The 22,717-nt window shown below is 45.3% G+C and overlaps 1 protein-coding gene across 2 annotated transcripts; it reads left to right on the top strand.

Moving 5' to 3' along the window:
- The first annotated feature begins 2,757 nt into the window (after positions 1-2,757).
- LOC309364540 (vomeronasal type-2 receptor 26-like) lies at positions 2,758-9,926 on the top strand. Of its 2 annotated transcripts, XM_081902049.1 has the most exons (4): positions 2,758-3,598; positions 7,209-7,436; positions 7,881-8,007; positions 8,481-9,926. In XM_081902049.1, exons 1-4 carry the CDS (start codon positions 2,855-2,857, stop codon positions 9,389-9,391), a joined length of 2,010 nt encoding a protein of 669 aa, XP_081758175.1. In that variant the 5' UTR covers positions 2,758-2,854; the 3' UTR covers positions 9,392-9,926. The 2 variants fall into 2 exon arrangements, with proteins under 2 accessions (XP_081758175.1, XP_081758176.1); XM_081902050.1 differs by lacking the exon at positions 7,209-7,436.
- The last annotated feature ends 12,791 nt before the right edge of the window (positions 9,927-22,717 follow it).

Below are 22,717 nucleotides of genomic sequence, written 5' to 3'. Positions count from 1 at the left end.
ATCTGAATCGCCTCTGTCTTTACATGCAATTTCAGTTCCCTTGTTCACCTCTCAAATTCATCAGAATAGCCCTATCCTGTGTTAGCATCGCGGGGGGCGGGCGGGCGGGCGGGGGATTCTGCCAGAGCTCACGTAGAATAGTTCAGGTAACTTCTAACTCTTAATCTTGGTATTTTCCACCAATCTTTGGCATTTGCATCTCACAGTTTGGAGACAGATCTTGGAGTTTTCGCAAACATGTTTTTCTTCAGCCCAGCAGTTGCAGGTGGAACTGCATAAAGTGTCTAGGAACTTGCAGAGGTGGTACTTCTTCTCCATATAATTATCAAAATGATAGTGTGTGTTGTTTTTTTGCTTCCAAAGATCACATTTGAGTCCACTAAATATGATGTCATGGATCTGAGGCAGAAAGGTCTGGCAGATATATGCCTCCTGAGCCACCCAAAACTTGGGGGGGGGCTGAGATTTAGGACAGATGGTAACTGCACCAGAATGAGGTTGGCTTGACTTCTCTCCACTTCAGATGTGACCCCTCTGCAGGGCTCCGTTAGTGAGAAGAAAGTTACTGCATCTTGCAAGGACCACAACAAAAGACTTCTAATTCTTTGTAAGGGACGTGCTCGTTCCTGGGAGGAAAAAGATGGTCCTCATTCTGCTGCTTCTACTGCCTTATGGGGACTGTGGGAAACTGAAGACAAAATGCCTCTTGTCTTTGGAAAGGGATGAGATAGATTCACCTAATTATTTCAGGCCAGGAGACCACTTCATCAGTGGGGTCCTCTCTGCCACAAACACTATGTTTCATCCTCATATCTTTAGCCAATGTCCTTCCACCAGCTTTTATTGGTAAGACATTTGTGGGGATGGAGTTCCTGGTGTTCCACTTGCTACCATTTCCATGAGATCCAACTCATCTCCAGTTACTTTCTGGGGCCTTTCTCATGATCTGGTACCTGCCTTTAAGAACATAAGAAGATCCCTATGGTAGATAAATTTGGGGGTGATTAGGCTCTCAGCAGCTACCAGTCACAATGGCTATGTTCTCCATTCCCTGTCACAGGCACTATGCCTCTGGGTACCAGTAACTGAGAATCTCAAGTAGGGGAAGAGTTCTTGTGCTTCTCAGTTTTCCATGTGCATCTGGTTGGCTGCCTTAAGAATGCTGGAACAGATGAGCCTTTGGGCTGATTCTGCAGGATTTTTCTGGAAAATGATGGTAGGAGAAGGGTGTCTTTTTGCCTTAGGTTTAATATACATGGGGGGGAAATCTACTTTCTCAAAGCGGAATTATGATAGTGCTTTCTGGATCTTTTAATCACTGTCTTAGATCCCTTTTAAGAAGAAGAATGTTATACCCCACCCATCTGGCTGGGTTTCCCAGTGGTCTGTTAAACATTAAAAGCTTCCCTAAACATGGCTGCCTGCTTCTAAAAGTCTGGAAGTTGTTCTTCTCTTTTACATCTGGTGGGAGGGTGTTCCAAAGGGCGGGTGCAACTACCGAGAAGGCCATCTGCCTTGTTCCCTGTAACTTGGCTTATTGCAGTGAGGGAACCACCAGAAGGCCCTCAGCGCTGGACCTCAGTGTCCGGGCTGAACGATGGGGGTGGAGACGCTCTTTCAGGTATACTGGACCAAGGCCATTTAGGGCTTTAAATGTCAGCACCAACACTTTGAACTGAGCTTGGAAACGTACTGGGAGACAATGTAGATCTTTCAAGACCGGTGTTATGTGGTCTCAGCGGCCACTCCCAGTCACCAGTCTAGCTGCTACATTCTCGATTAGTTGTAGTTTCCGGGTCACCTTCAAAGGTAGCCCCACATAGAGCACATTGCAGTAATCCAAGCGAGAGATAACTAAAGCATGCACCACTCTGGCGAGACAGTCTGTGGGCAGGTAGGTCTCAGCCTGCGTCCTAGATGGAGCAAGTAAGCAGCTGTCCTGGACACAGAGTTAACCTGCGCATCCATGGACAGCTGTGAGTCCAAAATGACTCCCAGGCTGCGCACCTGGTCCTTCAGGGGCACAGTTACCCTATTCAGGACCAGGGAATCCCCCACACCCACCCGCTCCCTGTACCCCAAAAACAGTACTTCTGTCTTGTCAGGATTCAACCTCAATCTGTTAGGCGCCATCCATCCTCCAACCGCCTTCAGACACTCACACAGGACCTCCACTGCCTTCACTGGTTTTGATTTGAAAGAGAAATAGAGCTGAATATTAGAGGTAGAACAGAAATATCACTTGGTCAGTGTTGGCATGTATATAATTTCTCCCTCCAGGAAAGGACCCACAAAGTACTGGCATCTCCTCTCCTTCTTGTATGCCATTCAAGCGATCAACCAGAATCAAAAGCTGTTACCCAACATCACCCTGGGCTACAGCATCCATGAGAACTTTTTTGATGGAAGGGTGACCTATGATGCTTTGCTAGACATGCTGTCTATTGGGCAGCTGAACTTTCCAAACTACAGCTGTGGTAAACAGACTAACTTACTGGCTGTTCTCGAAGGGTCCGACTCTCAAAACTCCATCCGGATTTCAAACGTGTTGGGCATCTATAAAATCCCACAGGTAGGAATGGAGAGAGGTATGATAGCATTATGATATCGGCTGTTTTATTTTCAACTACCCTCCTGTTGATCCCTAGCATCAAATTTACCGTTCCCACCAAAGGGTCCTTGCACTAGACCTTCCTCCTTCCTAAAACCTTCCCAATCTCATGTTGGGCTTAGAAATATTTAGGCTATGATCTGAAATCAAACAAGATCCAAATCTTCCTTCTCTTCCCAGGTCACTTATGCTTTTGTCTCTCATATTCTGAATGATAAGAGGCATTTCCCTTTTTTCTACCGGATGGTCCCCAAAGAAGAAGCCCTGTACCCAGGGATTGTCAAGCTGCTCCAGCACTTCCGATGGACCTTGATTGGCCTCCTTGCACCAGACACCAACAATGGAGAGAGGTTCCTGAAGAGCTTGACACCCGTGCTCATCAAGAGCGGTGTCTGTGTTGTCATCTCACAAAGCATCCAAGGACTGACTAGAAATGCAGTATACATGCCTCGTCTTCCATTCCGCAAGTGGAGGCAAGTGCGTGAATTTGTTTACTATGGGGAAATGACTTATTTCTTAGCTGGACTACTCATTATACAACAGTTTTTTGACAAAGTGATGAAATCCATTTTTGGGAAAATCTTCATCACAACAGTTTTGTGGGATGTCGCCCTGGAGCTGATGTATAATGACATATCTTTCCAACACATCCATGGTATATTTTCCTTCTTCACTGAGACAAGTAAAGGGGCAAAATACGGTGATTTTCTACCCTTTTTCTTTGATATTAAGAAGTTTTGGGAGGATGCTTTTAATTGCTCCTATTCAAAGCATGCATTCTCAGTGAAAGGCTGGACAAGATGCAGAGAGAGAAAGAAACTGGAGAGGCTTCCCCAAGATGATCTGGAAAGAATCCTCTCTCTAGACAGCTACAGGATCTACAACACTCTGCAAGCCGTGGCTCGTGCCTTAAATGCTGCATATTCATCTAGATCTAAGCAGAGGGGAACTGAGAGAATGGGACTTCAAAGGCTACAGCCATGGCAGGTATTTTCTTTCCCTTCATAGACATCTCTACTGAGCATGACAATCAATTGTAGTGTTGCAGATACTGAATATTGTGCAGTTTGAAGCGATTGGAAGCATAAGAACTGGAAGCATTCGTTTCCTTTTGGAAATGAATTATTGTCCAGGCGCATAGAAATATTATTCACTCTTTACTCACAAACTCTTTATAACAGAATGAGAATATCATTCTTTCCAGCACTGGCTCGGGATCTCCAAGTTTTTCCAAGTTTTATTGCGCTAAAAGCCAGTGACACTAAACACCACAAGATCAAACAAAAAGAAATCAACAACAGCATCAGGAAAAAAAAAGATTACACAAGGGAACTTCGTAGTGTGCCATTCAACAGAAGAGATTTACGCTTCCTGATTACTAAAGTGCAAAATTTGGCCACCTCATATGATATTGAGCTTGAGGAGTCTTCCAGCAGGTATTTTCGTAGACTTTCGGGGGAGGATTCCAAATAATGTTGTAGGGGTATAAATTTTGATAAAAGCGGCAAAATAAGTTGAACTCGTTCTTCACTATAAAATTCGCAAAATAGAAGGATGTGTGTGACAGATTCTACCTTATTAGACATACAGGGGCAGAGATGCGCATGCATTGGTACCCGCGTGAATTTGCCGTACAGCACTGCTGAGGGCATTGTCTCAAAGCGGGCTCTAGAGAAAGCCCATCTATAAGCTTCGTTAGTGATGTTAGTTAAGAAAGGGGCAGCTGCAAAATTAGGCCAAGCTTTTAAACATCTATACGTCTCCGGGAGTAGGCCGTCTTCTTGTTGTAATTCGACATCGTAAAGTGATAATTGCTTTTGCCTTGTTCAGAGTTCCAATAAGAAGATTTTCAGGGTTTAGGCCAATTTTTTTGATCTTGTTAGTTATTTGCATAAGCCAAGGAGGATAGGGAACTGCGGCCAGGAAGCAAGGTAACAGTCCCTTAGGATTGTAATGGATTTTCAGCCAGAGGGATATTGCTTGCTCCCAGACTTTTAATTCCACTCTGGGCAGTCCTGCCTCTTGCCTTAGGACTGCATTAGGTGTACACTTTGGGGTAGCAAATAATGATCTTAAGAATTTTGATTGTACTGTTTCAAGGGTCTTAAGGTTGGCAGAGAGGCTAATTTGAGAGCCATACAGGAGTTGGGCTAAAGATTTTGCCTGAAAAACTTTTAGGGCCATCGGGAGGAAGCCAGCTCCTTTCCTTCTGAATAATCTAAGGATGGCATTTGCACTTCTTCCTGCTGATATAGCTGATGTGGTCAGGTGTGTTGACAATTTGGCATTATAAGAGAAAGTAATGCCTAAGTATTGGAAGGTCTTAGTCTGTTCAATGGCGTTTCTCTTTACGCTCCAATTATCTTTCCTGAAGGAGCGGTTGAAATGTACAATTTTGGTTTTGGCAAAGTTAATTGTTAACAGTTCAGTGTTGCATTGGTCACTAAACTTTCCTAAGGCATGATTCAGACCCACTTTGGTTTGGGAGAGAAGAACAGTGTCATCCGCATACATTAAAACTGGTACTTTTCTGCCATTAGAGAACATGGGGAGGGGGTCCGATTTCACGGCAGCATGTGACCAGGGAGTTAACATAGATGTTAAATAAAAATGGGGCTAATAGGCATCCTTGTCTAACTCCTCTTTGGACTGGGATTTCTCTAGAGAGTCTGCTGTCCTGTGCGAGTCTTATCTGGAGGGTATTGTTCTCATGAAGCTTAATCATAAGAAGTAATAACCTTCTGTTAATACCCATACTGGCCAATTTGGCCCAGTGGCTCGGGATCTCTCTCTCTCTCTCTCTCTCTCTCTCTCTCCTGCCTTTCAGCCTCCAGGCTGTTTGCTTTACCTTCAGGAGAGCTTCCTTTACATATTGACTCTATTGAGTTTTGGAGCCAAAGACTAAAAGGCAACTCCCTTCAAAAAGGAGATATTGCAATCCAATACCTTCATCACATGATCTAAGGTTACAACACTCACGTTAGCTAGCTGAGAACAACAACCAGTTAGTTAATCTTAATCTCAGCAAGAGCCTGGAGCCCTTCAGGGAAAAAAATACTATGGAAAAAAGCCAAAGTTTGCAAAACACATTAGCCATTTTCCATTTTCAACCTTCCTTAATACATATACATTTTTCATTTCTTTTTGCTATTCTTATTCTTGCCTCATTGCACAGCCCCCCGAGCAACTGCTCCCATCATGTGCCCAATTCTCTTTTCCCCATAAGTTGGAATTATTTTTGGCAAGGGAGATGACATTGACCAGGCTGTCTCTAGTCTCTGTTCCTTTGACACCTGTTGACTCTGTTCTGCTCCCTCCACCAAGCTCCTGACTTTCCCTGCTGAAGCCCATATTGGAGATTTCATTCAGTTTGCCTTGAAAGGAAAAACAAACCTAATTTCTGAAATAATCCAAGGGGGCAGCATCCTTCAAAAACATGCTTACTAGGAGAAAATCACACAGAAATGCTTAACAATTGTGATGAGTTTCTATTATTATTTTTAAAATGGTTCAGAAATGTGGAGAACTGAATTTAAGATTGGGGTTTGTGTGTGAGAGAGAAAAGAGTATGAACCAAAAGTGACAAGATCCCTCCATGATTATTTGAGTTTGCAACCAGCTCTAAGCAAAGGGGAAGTAGATTGTCAGTATGCTTCTATTATTATTATTATTATTATTATTATTATTATTATTATTATTATTAGATAATTTTAATTACCGTATTTTTTGCACCATAGGACACACTTTTTCCCCTCCAAAAATGAAGGGGAAATGTGTGTGCGTCCTATGGTGCGAATGCAGGCTTTCGCTGAAGCCTGGAGAGTGAGAGGGGTCGGTGCGCACCGACCCCTCACGCTCTTCAGGCTTCGCACACCTCTCCGCAAGCAGCAGGAGCCCAGCGCTGGGCTCCCGCTGCTTGTGGAGAGTTGCCTGCATGCCGAAGCCTGCGCCCGCTGAGCTCAGCGTGCCCAGGCTTCACGGACCTCTCCGCAAGCAGCGGGAGCGCTCCCATGGCTTGCAGAGAGCTGCCTGTTTGGGGGCTGGGGTCGGGAAAAGCTCGAGCTTCCCCCGCCCCAGCCCCGCGCCTGGGGGGGAAATAATTTCCCCCCCTTTATTTCCCCCCCCCAAAAAAAACTGGGTGCGCCCTATGGTGCGAAAAATACAGTAAATTTTCAATCTAACAATTCCGAATAAACATTTTACAAATATCCAATGACTTCCCTTCTTCTCTTTCCTTGGTCCATTTTACATCTTATACACCCCTGCATATTTTACTATAACCATTCAAATCAGTTTTTTACTTTTACATCCACCAAACATTATTTATGTGGTTGAATTTATCTTAATGCTGCCACCATTTTCAGCTGTATACTGCTTTTTCCATATATTCAATAAACGCTTTCCACTCTTCTTTCAATGTATGTTCTTCTTGATCTCTTATTCTGTATGTTAAATCTGCATGTTCTCCATATTCTGTCCACTTAAGTTGCCAATCCTCTTTAGCTGGGACCTCGCTGACTTTCCATTTCTGGGCTAGCAAAACAGGGGCCTATGCTTCCCTTTATTCTAAATGCTCTCATCTTTGCTTCTGTTCCAGCTCCACCCTTTCTTAGGAAACACCCAGTTCTACAATTCTTCCATGGACAGAGTGTATTTGGATGGGAACGGGGAGCTGGCAGCCGACTTGGACATTGTGAACTGGGTGGTGTTCCCCAATAAATCCGTCCTCAGAGTGAAGTTTGGGAGTATTGACAGACAGGGATCCCCAGACCTGAAGTGCTCCATCGACCAGGAGGCCATTGTGTGGCCCAAGTGGCTCAATCAGGTGACGGGGAGTGGGAATCATGCCTGTCATTTTGCTCTCTTTTCTGTGAGCTCTAATAAGTGCTCCCTGTTCTGTGGGCTGCTGCCCTCACTTGCCTGCCAACTCCAGCACTGGGCTGCTGTTCCAGATAGTTCCTACAGCTCCTCTGCTCCACTGGGTGCCAAAGGAGGCTTCCTGCTAAACTGTGTGAATGGGGAAAGGGGGTTCCTTGCTTTTTGGTTGGTACATGAATTTTATTAGTAATGAATAGCTCATGGCCCATATACAGAACTTTATTTAATGGAGGTCCTTTGTTTTGTTCTGAATTTAATCATGAATCATTCATGTAATGGACAGTGATGGGAAATGCTGAGTTTCAAGCTATAGTCTAGATGCTACAGCAGATGACAACATACTATGCCTCAAAGAACAATTCTCATTGACGCTCTTGGTCTTTGTCCCTAGACCCTTCCTACTTCCAGGTGTGTGGAAAGCTGTCGCCCTGGATCCGTCAAGGTGATTCAGGAAGGGAAGCCTCTTTGCTGTTATGAATGTCTTCCCTGTGCAGAAGGGACCATCTCCACTCAGGAAGGTGGGTGACTCCAAGGGAAAGGCTGGCCTTGGGGAAGAGAGAAGGGTTCCGTCAGGAATCTCTCAAAACCAATTCTCCCTCGGCCTGACGCAAGATGAACACTGCACCCCATAGTTGCCTTTGACTAGACTTAACTGTCCCGGGGTCCTTTAGGAGGGAGATTGTTATGGACCTAGGGTGGATATTAGACTTCTGCAAAGACCCCTGATCCTCCTTTTGGCCCTGGTATAGGGGCTCCAAGCAGCCCAACCTGCCAGAGGCCAAGCTGGGGATCTCTAGCCCTGGAATCTGTCCCACATTTCTTCGGGGTAGAGCTAATGTTTAGAAAAACCTAATTAAATACCTGCAGTGATCTGTGGCTTTCCCAGACTGACTTGGTCTACAACTGAATCCCTACCCAGAGGCTAGATACTGCTCAGGGCTTGGTTGAATCCAGAGTAGTAGACATTACTCTTTCTCTCTCTCTTTTGCAGATGCAGACCATTGCAAAAAATGCCCAGAAAACCAGCATCCAAACATGAACCGAGATCAATGTGTGTTCAAGCATATCACCTTCCTAGCCTATGAAGAATCTCTGGGGGTTGTCCTACTTTCCCTTGCCCTACTGGGGTCCTTAGCCACAAGCTTTGTTTTAGGAATCTTTATTAAATACAACGAAACTCCCATAGTCAAAGCCAACAACCGGGACCTCTCCTACATCCTCCTGGTCTCCCTCCTGCTTTCCTTTTTGTCCTCCTTCCTGTTCATTGGGAGGCCAAGGAAAGGGACCTGTCTTCTCCGACAAACAGCCTTCAGCATCATCTTCTCTGTTGCTGTTTCTTCTGTCTTGGCAAAAACCATCACTGTGGTTCTGGCCTTCCTGGCCACCAAGCCAGGGAACTCAGTGAGGAGATGGCTGGGGAAGAGTCTGGCCAACTCCATTGTCATTTCCTGTTCCTGTGTCCAAGTTGTCATCTGCATGATCTGGCTGGGGATCTCGCCACCATTCCCAGACTCTGACATGCACTCCCAGCCTGGGGAGATCATCCTGCAATGCAACGAAGGGTCTGTGGCCATGTTCTATGGTGCCCTGGGCTACATGGGCTTCTTGGCGGCCATCTGCTTCACGGTGGCTTTCCTAGCCAGGAAGCTGCCTGGGGCCTTCAATGAAGCCAAGCTGATCACCTTCAGCATGCTGGTCTTCTGCAGTGTTTGGGTGTCCTTTGTGCCCACCTACCTGAGCACCAAAGGGAAATATATGGTAGCCGTTCAGGTTTTCTCCATCTTGGCCTCCAGTGCTGGGCTCCTGGGCTGCATCTTCATTCCCAAATGCTACATTATTTTGCTGAGACCTGATCTGAACACGAAGGAGCACCTGACAGCAAAAACTAAAAATAGCATCTGATTCTTAAAATATTATTTTTCAAGAAGGTAGGGAAGTAAGATTCTTGAAAAATGATGTTTCAGTTTAAAAAACCGTTACCCTCATTTGATCATGTAAAACCAACCAACTTAATGGAAGTAGTTATGAAATTTGGATTTGGTTGAAAATTTGTTAATACTTTGGAACATATAGATCACATAGATCACGGGGAATTCACATTACCAACATTTTGTAATTAGTCGTGGAACGGAACAAGGATGTCCACTGTCGCTCCTGTTATTTTTCCAGGTGAATCTCCAGCCCCCGGCTCTTTCACTTCCTCATTCATCATCACCTCCTCTGCTGGTGCTGCTAAGTACCCTCTGTCTTTGAGCTCTTTGCTCTCCTACTTTCAAGGCTCGCTGGGTTCTGGGAGATGGTGGGTCTAGAATGGTTTCTAATGACATGTCAGCCAGATGTTGCTCTGGCTCTCCCATGATTTCCCAACTTTCCCCCTCATCTGCCTCTGAGCTGTGACTTCCCTCAAACCCCTGTTGTAAATCTATACTTTCTTCCTCCTCCCTGGGAGGGTCAGGATGGAGAGGTGGTCTCCCCCATTCCTGCCTGGCCCTTGGTCATCTTGGTCACTCTCCACCCCATGCCTGTCAACTCATCAATATCTTCCTTAATTTATGGTGCCCAGAACTGGACACCGTATTCCAGGTGTGGTCTGACCAAGGCAGAATAGAGTGGGACTATTACTTCCCTTGATCTGGACACTATACTTCTCTTGAAGCAGACCAGGATTTCAACATTATTTTTATTGGAGTTAAAATTTGTTACCTTTTCCCCCTAATTGTATAAAAATCAATGCTGTATTTTAAAATGTTGTGAGCCATGCAGGAACCTTTCAGTGAGGGCTGGTAATCAATATTATTATTTAATATATTAAAAAGTTGCTGCATCACTCTCATGTTGACTCATGTTAAGCTTCTGGTGTAATAAGCCACTTGTCCTATATTTAGGCCTCTGCTTATTCTCTTCAGCCTCAGCAAAGGTATTGTTAACATTTTGCTCCTTCAGACCATATACACAGGGACCTAGGTCCACATTTGGCCAGAATCTTACCCACTCAACTGTCATCTCTAACCCCCCCCCCCAAATAATTCAATTCCCCCCCCCCGGTCCCTGTTTCATTTCACTTCCTGAGAAGAATCCTCGAATGTTTCCACTGAATGTAGTAAGAAGGGAGTGTATTATGGAGGTGGGAGCTCCAGGCAGACATTTCCACAGTGGTGAGAATGTTTTGGTGGTTGTTTATTAAAAATTTGATGATTTACAAAAGTGTGCAATGTCTCTCTCTCGTATTTTTTATTTCCCATGCAACATTCTTACAATTCAGTTTCATTTGTTGAGACATAAAGAAGAAAAGGGGGAAAGAGGTGGAGGGGGGAAGATGGTTGGGGTTGGGGTTGGGTGGCAATGTTTCTATTTTACTTACTATATGTAGGGTTTGGTGTCAGCGTTGCTTGTGCAGGTTCTTTGCTGTTCACTTGTGTTCCTTTGGTGGTGAGAGATGTTGGGGTTGGCCTAGGGTGTGGTTGTTCATTTGTGGTTGGCTGTGGTGGTCTTTGTTTTCATGGGTGAGTGGGGTGGGTGGGTGTTTTGGATCAGGTTAGCCATATTGATTTGTATGCTGTAGGTGGGTTTTTGTCATTGTCTTGTTGGGCTGTGTGTGTGATAAAGGGGAGCCATACAGGGATGAAGGTGTCTTCTTCTATTTCTCCCCATGTCAGTTTCAGTTTATTGGTTAATTTTTCCAGTAGGGCTGTTTCCCATGCTATTTGATACCATTGGCCCATGCTTATTCCTGACAGGTCTCTCCAGCGGTGGGAATGTTGTGGGAAAGGGAATGACAGTGAAACAGAGGAGGAGGAGGAGGAGGAGAAGGAGAAGGAGGAGGAGGAGGAGGAGGAAGAGGAGGAAAGGGTGAAGGCTTGTTGCTTGGGGAGGGGGGTAGACAAAACAGTGAAGGACAAGGCAACTGCTGCTTAGGTGGACCAGAAAGCAAAGAAAATGACCTTTGCTACAGTCAGGCCAAAGGAGAGCAAAATAGGGAAGGGAGGGCTAGTCAGGAAGAAAAGTGGGAGCTGACCTTTTTGCTGCCTATAACAAAGAAAAATAGAGTATGCACTAGAGTTATAACTTTTTGACCTCAAAAACAAACAAACAAACAAACAAACAAACCAACCAACCCCACTCCCTGTATTATAATGGGATGAACTTTTGCTTAGAAATACTGAAAAGGGGACTAATTGTGAAAAAAGGTCACCCCGAAATGTAAAGTTGGAATCACTGTATCTGTAACATTACTACTCATAAGTATTAGCACTTTTAAAAACTTTATGGAACTGTTTAGAACTTTTACAGTTGCCTGGAACTTCCGAAAAATGTATTGGAGAATCACGGGAGGCGGGAGCCATCCATACTCCAGACACCAAGAAGCAATCAGGGTGCGTCGCACAATAAAAGTGGTGCGGGAACTTTATGGTCCTTGTGTTCAGGACCCTTGTGTTTCTGGGACCCATAGATGGCTGTGGGGACATGCAACAGACCACGCTTATAGAGAGCATGAAACCCACAAAAATGGTTAGCTCCATTGGGCCCTTAACTTTAGAAAAGGGGGGAGTTTCAGGGAGGATGTGGAAGATTGGGGAAAATCAAAACCCATTTCTCCTGATCAGAACTGATGAGTTGATGACCACTGTAAGCAGATGAAAACATTAGCAGGATTGCAATAAGACTTGTAATGTAGCAATTGCTATGGTGAAAATGGAGTGAGGGATGAGATGGTTGTGCACAACCTGCCACCCTTAAAAATATGTTTGTGGTGACATTTAAAACTAGCCCGTTTGGGGTGTCCTAAAAGCAGGAGGAAAAGAAGGAAGAGCACAGCCACTTTTCATTTGTGATGTAGGCTTTTTGCTCTATCCCTCTCACCCTCTGCAGCTGTTTAGGGAATTGACAAGATTGGGGATATTTTATGCACCAAACCTTTCAGACTCAGTGCGAGAAATTATGAATCTCTGGAGAAATCCCTGGGAAAAATAAGAATATTTATGAGTCAGGGAAGCATTGCCCTGGCAACCTTCTGGAGTCTCTCTGTGGCTTCAGGAGCAGATGCAGAGCTGGAGAAAACATGTTTGCAAGAACACAGAGAAGCAGCTGCCCTGTTTTGACATGGGCCAGCCTAGGGTGGAAAGGTCAGCTTGGATTTTAGATAGCAATGCACCTTCGTTGGGGTCAGGACCAATATATTCTTTTAGGATGTATGCAAATATATACACACTCTACATAGAGTACCTACATCTGGACACTGTGAACTCATGAAACCCACTCCCTTTACAAGAATATTTTATTTATTTATTTATTTATTTATTTATTTATTTATTGAGTTTACCGATATATACTGTTGTATACATAGAGGTTTCAGGGGAGTTCACAGAAAAGATCACAACATATATAACCAGAATAAAAACAACAACCCAATAACACCCACCCCCTGAAAGGAGCCACAGTTTAAAGGGGTATAGGATGTCAGTCAGGTCAACCAAAGGCCTGGTTAAAGGGGAAGGTTTTTGCCCGGTGCCTAAAGGTGTATAATGAAGGCGCCAGGCAAACTTCCCTGGCAAGAGCATTCCACAGACAGGAAGCCACTGCAGAGAAGGCCCCGTTCTCGTGTTGCTGCCCTACGGACCTCTCAAGGAGGAGGCACATGAAGAAGGGCCTCAGAAGGTGATCTCAGGGTCCGGGTAGGTTTATATGGGAAGAGGCGGTCCTTGAGGTATTGCAGTCCTGAGATCACGCTGACATGCTTGGTTCTCCACATCCCCAAGGCCATCTTCCCCCTTACCAGACACATTCTCCACTAACTGAACCATCTGAATTATCACAGCTTTGCCTCCTTGTGTATTCTCTGAGGTTTACAAAGAACTCCAAGGATTTTCAGTCATCCCCACCAAACAGAACTTTATTTCTGCAATACAAAACAACTTAAGTACAGGCAACTCGCCGTTTGCACAGGGGTAGCATTCTGGGTCATTGCACAGCAGCAGTCACGCAAAAGCCCATTTCAGGGGGCCCGACGCCTCAGATCAAGGCAATGCCCCAAAGTGACCCCATTACCCCCACTTTCTCAGCCGGAATTCCCTCCTCCCGTGGATGCCTCTTCCTTTCCTTCCAGTCCTTCCTTGGGTCTCTTTGTTGGCACTGACGCCTCCCCTCCCTTGTGCTTGGAGCTGCGAGAGAGAAAGCAAATTGTGCAGGGAGGGGGGCGGTATGCAACTTTGCAAGTAATTATTATTATTATTATTTATTTGTTTGTTTATTTATACCCCAGCCATCTGACTGAGTTTCCCCAACAACTCTGGACAGCTACCAATCAAGTTTTAAAAACAGTACAGTATTACATATTAAAAACTTCCCTGAACAGGGCTGCCTTAAGATGTCTTCTGAATGTCAGGTAGTTGTCTCTTTGACATCTGATGGGAGGGCGTTCCACTACATGTCTGGTTCCCTGTAGCCTCACTTCTCGCAATGAGGGAACCGCCAGAAGGCCGTCGGCGCTGGATCTCAGTGTCCGGGCTGAACGATGGGGGTGGAGACGCTCCTTCAGGTATACAGGACCAAGGCCGTTTAGGGCTTTAAAGGTCAGCACCAACACTTTCAATCGTGCTCGGAAACGTACTGGGAGCCAATGCAGATCTCTCAGAACCGGTGTTATGTAGTCCCAACAGCCACTCCCAGTCACCAGTCGAGCTGCCGCATTCTGGATTAATTGCAGTTTCCCGGTCACCTTCAAAGGTAGCCCCACATAGAATGTGTTGCAGTAGTCAAAGCGGGAGATAACTAGAGCATGCACCACTCTGGCGAGACAGTCCGCGGGCAGGTAGGGTTTTAGCCTGTGTACCAGGTGGAGCTGGTAGACAGCTGCCCTGGACACAGAGTTAACCTGCGCCTCCATGGACAGCTGTGAGTCCAAAATGACTCCCAGGCTGCGCACCTGGTCCTTCAGGGGCACAGTTACCCCATTCAGGACCAGGGAATCCCCCACACCCACCCGCTCCCTGTCCCCCCAAAACAGTACTTCTGTCTTGTCAGGATTCAACCTCAATCTGTTAGGCGCCATCCATCCTCCAACCGCCTCCAGACACTCACACAGTACCTTCACCGCCTTCACTGGTTCTGATTTAAAGGAGATGTAGAGCTGGGTGTCATCTGCATACTGATGAACACCCAGTCCAAATACCCATGATCTCTCCCAGTGGCTTCATATAGATATTAAAACGCATGGGGGAGACGACGGAACCCTGAGGCTCCCCACAAGTGAGAGCCCATGGGTCTGAACACTCATCCCCCACCACCACTTTCTGGACACAGCCCAGGAGAAAGGAGCGGAACCACCGTATAACAGTGCCCCCAGCTCCCAGCCCCTCTAGATGGTCCAGAAGGATGTTATGGTCGATGGTGTCAAAGGCCGCTGAGAGATCCAGCAGAACAAGGAAACAGCTCTCACCTTTGTCCCTAGCCTGCCAGAGATAATCAACCCACCTGACTGTGCGAGGGAGGGAAGCCTTCCCTTTGTGTTAAAATGCACCTCGCCTCCTACACTGTGCCATTTGCAGCCCGCTGCGCCCCCCAAATCTGATCCGTTGGAGAGAAAGACAGGGAATGGGCGGAGGTGGCGGGGTTAAGGGTGGGTTGGGGGCGTGAAATGTCTCTTCCCAGTCCTCTCTAGACATTGGCCTCTCTTTCTTTAACCCTTATTGTCCAGGAGCTTTTCAACAAAGCACCCAGGAGACGGGGAAGGAAGCCAAAGTGGGAGTGGAAAGGTGGGCGCACGGGTGTTCATTGTGATATTGGGAATGTAAGCTGGCAACTTTGATTTGGGAGTTTGAAACCACCCCCGCCCATGCATTTCTTTGTGTTGTTCCCCTCCTCCCCATTGTTTCTTTTTTCCTTTCATTTGTTTTTATTACTAAGGTATAATTTCATGAAATGTGTAGCCGCCAGATTGTGACAACAATCTCAAAGCGGTGGAGAGGGGGGGGGGGAAGATAAAATTATCACTAAGGAAAATTAAGAGCCATCATAGAATCATAGATTTGTAGAGTTGAAATTATTAAATTTTGTGTGTGTGTGTGTGTGTGTGTGTGTGTGTATGCTATTATATATAAATATTTTTTATTATTTAGATATGTAACAAATTATATAAATAATAAAATTGTTGGTATCTAAAGAAGTGTAGATGTGCATGAAAGCCCAGAACAAACTTAGTTGGTCAATAAAGTGCTACTGGACAATTTTTTTATTTTAGGTTTTTTATTTATTTTGACTGCGTCACACCAACACGGCTACTTACCTGAAAATAAAATTGTTGTTCTTAAGTCGACAGAACGAACACTCAATTCTTTTCAGGCCTGTGAGTCAAAGCAGACAATACCACACCCAGGGTTTTTCTGGGGGGGGGACACACCGAAATGTTTTGTGAATTCAAAGTTTTGCCTCATTGAGGGGCAGTATTTCAATATGAGTAGGAAAATCGAGTCCTCCTAAACATTTTTAAAGAAAAAAAAAGCACTGACCATACTGATCTTGATTATTCCATGACTGATTCAGAGCTGTCTGTAGACCACACACCCCTCCTTAGCCAATCCTGCCACCGGCCCACAACAGTTGCTGGGGGGCTGGCAAAGTTGTTGAGCTATTTTTGCGGGGGGTGGAAAAATACCCTAGAAGTAGTTTAATGAACTCACAATGTTCTGAAAATAATGATTCCATGGTGTTTGTTCACACACAAACACATTCACATATATCATAAAATAATACATTGGTCCCCAATTTTATGAAAGTGCTTTGTCCGTTAATGGCCATGTCGACACCAGGGAGACACTTCTGTGAGATCCCCAAAACATGTTTTTCTTCTACTCTGCACCTGCACCACTGGAATGTTGCCAAGGCGATGCTTCTTTCCCTTATAATTATTCTTAATTCTTAGCAAAGCTCCAGGGATTCAGCCAGTGATTGCCTGTGAAAGCAATCAACTAAGCATTAGGCACGATGGCAAGCTGAGCTAATTTCTTGCACTGTTATCTGAAAAGTTTGGTGCATAAAATATCCCCAGGGCTACGGAGAGCCTGTCTTGTCTATTCCCTGGTGCCCTGATTGAGCATGATGTTGTTTGAGCATCTGAGGTTCACCCTCTGAAGGGTCTATTACAACATAAACCTTTTCATCTGCTTTCGGAAGTGCTGTTAACTCTGAGCAGCTTTGCTTTTCTTAACACCAACTTAGCACCTGGGCTCCAGCCTTGTAACATTTTCATGCAGCTTTGCAGCTTCTCTTTGGATGAGCAATTTTCTCTGTATTCAGCATCAACTGTTGTGATTCCATCCCCAAATCTCGCTCGCCGACACTTATCAATCCCCTTTCTGAACCCCCCCCCCCCCGAACCTTAAATATCTTTTTACACAAGCAATATCTTCATTCTGGTTTTAAATGTCTGTCCCAGCTCCTCCTACATGCCCAACTTCCAGGCATTATGACACTGTAGTCATGGCTTCCTCGGAGAGCCAGTGTGGTGTAGTGGTTAAGAGCGGTGGACTCGTAATCTGGTGAACCGGGTTCGATTCCCTGCTCCTTCACATGCAGCTGCTGGGTGACCTTGGGCCAGTCACACTTCTCTGAAGTCTCTCAGCCCCACTCACCTCACAGAGTGTTTGTTGTGGGGTAGGAAGGGAAAGGAAAATGTTAGCCGCTTTGAGACTCCTTTGGGTAGTGATAAAGCGGGATATCAAATCCAAATCCATTCAATATTTGTTCCAAAATGACTTAAACAGTTTCAGCTGGTGAGAAAAATAAAGTATACTTTTGTGATATTTTTTTAAAAATTACCGTAAGTTTTCCAAAAGTTCACACACACATTTCAATACATAATAAAATATTCCCCCCGACTTCCCACCCCCTTTTCCATAGTGCTTGTTTCTCTCCCTGTGCTGCATCCCCTCTTCTGTCTCTTAAACCTTAACAAAACTACTATAATCTTCAATCCCTTCTGTTGCTTGTGGTTCAAATCCTGCTCACGTGTTCACCATATAACATTTCCTTAAATAATCCGAAAACGGTTTCCATTCTTCCACAAAACCTTTGTCAATAGAAAAGTAGAGTATACACAAACAAAAAATTGACCAGTACCCTCCCTCCTTTCCACAGGACGTCCTGACCCTTCTTAGGGTCACTCTCCTTTAGGCTTGCCCAGTCTGGAGGTAGCATTATTATCAATTTACGATGGGGTGGAAGGTTCGCAGGCTAGGAAGGACTTGCTCACAAATTTATTGACAGTTGCACAAATTATGATAGCTAGGAAGTGGAAGGGGCGAGCAGAATATAAAATGGAAGAATGTTATAAAGAGGTGTGGGATATATCTATTAATGTTAAATTAATGTGTGCCATTAAGGTAAGACAGGGAATACGCAGGAGGAATAATTTTGAGAAGATATGGAGGGTGTGTGTAACCACCACCCCCAAGTTGCTGGGCATTGCCATTCAAATGGTGTGCATGCATGTGGTCTGTTATGTGTGTCAGGGCTGGCGTGCCCCTGCCCCCCCCCCCGCTTTCCCCTCTCTCTGCACCTCCCTCCCCACTTTTACTTTTTGCTATCTGTCCTGAATGTTTGAGCTGAGGGAGTTGGACCCGTGGGGATCCCTTCTAACTCTTATGATTCTAGGATTCTATGCTTTGCGTGAACCCCATGACCATCGCTTTAGCACCGAGCCATGGCGCACAGGCAGGTCTGCAAGAAGTGATGCAAACCACCCCTATAAATAAAAAATCCACCTCTCATTTTTTTTCCCTACCCAGACCCTCCTCCCATTGCACCCACCTGATCGTGAATGGAGACAGCCCCGCTCCTTTGCGTCAATGCACACACTGCAATATGAATTTATTTTTGAGAAAGACTGTGCGTGTGGCTGGGCGGGGAAGCAGAAAGGGGGAGAGAAGCGTCTCTTTCCAGGCCTCTCTAGGCATCCGGCCTCCCTTTCTTTAACCCTTGAGAGGGACTGATGCCCAAAACCAATGCCCCCAAACAGTCTCCCTCCAGAGGTGGCAGACTCTCCTTCCTTGGAGTATTTTAAGCAGAGGTTGGATGGCCATCTGTCAGGGATGCTTTAGATGAGATTCCTGCATTGCGGGGGGAGGGGCTGGACTGGATAACCCTCAGGGGTCCGTCCTGATTCTATGTGCAGAGAGGGAAAAGACAGGTGTGCTGGTGTTAATTGCGTTTATTCCGTTTTCTGTGCTGTGTTTTTCTTCCTTTCCTTCAAATTTTTCATCTGAAGAAAATTATTAATAAACCAAGTTACGACGAAAGATCAAGAGACTAAAGAAATATGATTACAACAGGCTGAAAACAGCATAGAGTTGGTACCGGTCATATCATGACCTAACCTGGGGAGAAAACAGCAAAGACCTGATGAAGAGAGCACAGCAGAGGTTATATTTTCTGAGAATCCTCCGGAAAAATAATCTCTCAAACGACCTGTTGATGGCATTTTACCATTGTACTGTTGAGAGTGTTATTAACTTATGGTCTGTATGTGTGGTTTGGGAGCTGCACGGTCAGGGAAAAAACAATGCTGTCCAGGGTTGTAAAGACTGCGGAGAGAATAACTGGGTGCACTCTTCCCACCTTGGATCAAATCTATGCTTCCAGGTGCCATAAGAAAGCTGCAGAGCTAGTGCAGGATAGTGCGCAACCCGGAAATGATCTCTTTCAGTGTCTGCCCTCTGGAAGAAGGTACAGGGTTATAAAGAAAGAGAAAGAAAGAGTTTGGATTTGATATCCCGCCTTTCACTCCCCTTCAGGAGTCTTAAAGCAGCTAACATTCTCCTTTCCCTTCCTCCTCCACAACAAACACTCTGTGAGGTGAGTGGGGCTGAGAGACTTCAAAGAAGTGTGACTAGCACAAGGTCACCCAGCAGCTGCATGTGGAGGAGTGGAGACGTGAACCCAGTTCCCCAGATTACGTGACTACCGCTCTTAACCACTACACCACACTGGCTCTCTGGCACACAAAGACTAGGACTAGCCGCCTGAGAAAGTTTCTATTCAAATTAGATTTTGGTTTTAAACGCAGTGTAAGGCACAGTGGAAGGGACACAGGTGGCGCTGTGGGTTAAACCACAGAGCCTAGGACTTGCTGATCAGAAGGTTGGCGGTTCGAATCCCAGCAACAGGGTAAGCTCCTGTTGCTCGGTCCCTGCTCCTGCCAACTTAGAAGTTCAAAAGCACATCAAAGTGCAAGTAGATAAATAGGTACCGCTCCGGCGGGAAGGTAAACGGCGTTTCCGTGCGCTGCTCTGGTTCGCCAGAAGCAGCTTAGTCATGCTGGCCCCATGACCCAGAAGCTGTACGCCGGCTCCCTTGGCCAATAAAGCGAGATGAGTACGGCAACCGCAGAGTTGGCCACGACTGGACCTAATGGTCAGGGGTTCCTTTACCTTTTTAAGGTACAGTGGTACCTCAGTTTAAGTACTTAATTCGTTCTGGAGGTCTGTTCTTAACGTGAAACTGTTCTTAACCTGAAGCACCACTTTAGCTAATGGGGCCTCCTGCTGCTGCTGTGCCGCCGGAGCATGATTTCTGTTCTCATCCTGAAGCAAAGTTCTTAACCCGAGGTACTATTTCTGGGTTAGCGGAGTCTGTAACCTGAAGCGTATGCAACCTGATGTACTACTGTAGTCTCTATGGGAGTATATTGTATTTAATTATGGGGTATCAGAACTTTTAGGGGGCTAACCAGGCTGGGATAGCAGCCTTGTTGGTTTCTGAATGTCTGATGTTTGGTGTTTTTTTTTCAATTTCGTTGTTCTGTATGGGACAATGATAAATAAAGATTATTGTTATAAGCCGGAAAATATCGAAATGTAAAGAGACAAGATTTTTTAATCATATGTGGTGGACTTAAGGTTTACTGGGAACTGATATATAATGACGTCATCCGGCACCCCAGGCCCAAAGGCCATTACTCGGGTTTAAACGCTCTCGGCCACGAAGCTCTCCCGGCCCTAACCCACCTCACAGGGTTGTCGCCAGGACGAGATGGGGATCCAACTATGTTATGGGCCGTTCCGAGCTCCTCGGAGGAAGAGCCGGATGAAAATAAACTGATTTACAACATACCGTTTCCCCGGCTCGCTTTCTTCTGAGGGAAAGGGGCAGCCCCGTTACCTCAGCTGCGCTTCCCCCACCCTCACGACGAACTTACTCAGCCCCGTCCTTCCCACCTCTGGCGTTCAGCCGCCGCCTCTTTGCCATCTGCTTCTTCGGCTTAACAAGCCCCTCACGACTACCGCCGCCCGCCAAACCGTCCCCTCAGCTTTGAACCAGCCAATCAGCTGCCGCCTTCTCGTGCGCCACAGCCAATCACCGCCGTAGCTGTGCCGCGCGCCGCGTTGGCGGCTGCGCAGAGCGCGAACAGAGACAGTCAACAGAAGCCCCCTGGCGCTCCTCGTCTCCTGTTCCGATCGCGCCTGCGTTAAGTTGTGCGCTATCAGCTGCAGCAGAAGAGGCGGGGTTTCCGTGTGACGGAAGCAGTCAAAGAACAACTTCCGGGTCTGAACGAAGCTTACATCCGGGTTTTGCCCTTTCTTTGAATTCCCGTCTGTTCCAGGCGTGCAGGGAGTTTTGCAGAACTTAAGTTGTGAATTGACTGGAAAAAGGAGGCGCGCAAGTCGGATTTCCCAGGTGGAAGACTTCAGATTTTACTCATGAGCTCTCCTTAATTTGCGATGCACCCAGAGCTGTCTCTTCATCTGCACAGGGAAGAATGCAGCCTTATTATCCGTCTGTTCAACCAGTAATAACAACAACAACAACAACAACAACAATAATAATTATTATTATTTATTATTTATACCCCACCCGTCTGGCTGGGTTTCCCCAGCCACTCTGGGCGGCTTCCAACCGAATATTAAAAACAATACAGCATTAGACATTAAAAACTTCCCTAAACAGGGCTGCCTTCAGTTGTCTTTTAAAAGTAAAATAGTTTATTGCCTTGACATTTATTGCCACAAAGAGCACTCTATCATGAGATATTTGGGTCGTTGCAATGATTTTGACAGAGAAATGAGGCGCTGGCGAGGCTTAAAGAAAGAGTATCAAGAAAACAGAGCCAGGAACCAAGCACACGCAGAACAGATAAGAGGAAAAACGAGAGCTTCAGAACCATAGATACAGCTGAGGACTGGGCAACATAAGGATGGCCAGAGGAGTATGTTGTCTCATGTCTTCTGGGTACCTAAATAAAGAAAACTTTAAATCCAAAACATTTGCAATAAAAATGGCAATGATGTTGGCAAAAAAAGAAAGAAAAGGAAATGATATACAGTGGTACCTTGGGATGCGAACGGGATGCGTTCCGGAGCCCCGTTCACATCCAGAAGCAAACATAACTAGCGATGGCAGGTTTGCGCACATGCACATAGTTTTTCACCGCTTCTGTGCATGCGCATGACATCATTTTGAGCATCTGCACATGCGCAAGCGGCAAAACCCAGAAGTAACGCACTCCATTACTTCCGAGTTGCCATGGAGCGCAACTCGAACACGCTCAACATGAAGCATATTCAACCTGAGGTATGACTGTATAATGAAATGAAAAGTATGTTTAAAATAACGTTGGTAAAAAACCCCCACAAAAAACCCCCACAAAAACCAGAAACCTTTCTTCTGGAAATTATAGGGATAGAACTACCTAAATTGTAATTTATTCACGTATGTGACAACAGCGGCAAGAATGTTACTAGCCCAAAAATGGAAAGAAAAAGAAGTCCCAGCAAAGGAAGCATGGATACAAAAACTTATGGAATATGCAGAAATGACGAAACCAGAAGAATAAGAAATCAAGATAACAACCTTTTTATAAAAGAATGGAAATGGATTATTGAATATTTACAGATAAATTGTAAACAGATAAAAACATTAGCAGGATTGTTGTAATAACCTGCAGTTTCATAAGAGTATATATTTAAAGCAGACAATTAAATGAGCAAATTAAATGAATTTGGATAGGCAGAAGATATAAAAAATGAATTTAAGGGACTGCAGGAAGAAGGGGAAGGAAGTCAAGTTTTAAAATGTCAAAATGAATATAAAATCAGTGAAATGTATATATCTGAAAAGTATAAATAAAATTGATGATGATGATGAAAATAATATCATCCCACTCTTGCATTTCCAAATCAAGGAATTTAGAAACCTTCTGGGGAAGAGGTCATCTCAGGGTTAGAACAATAGATTCCA

Source organism: Podarcis melisellensis, assembly GCF_964234715.1.
Source record: "Podarcis melisellensis genome assembly, chromosome: 2".
NCBI lineage: Eukaryota > Metazoa > Chordata > Lepidosauria > Squamata > Lacertidae > Podarcis > Podarcis melisellensis.
This window is presented reverse-complemented; position numbering and strand designations above follow the sequence as displayed.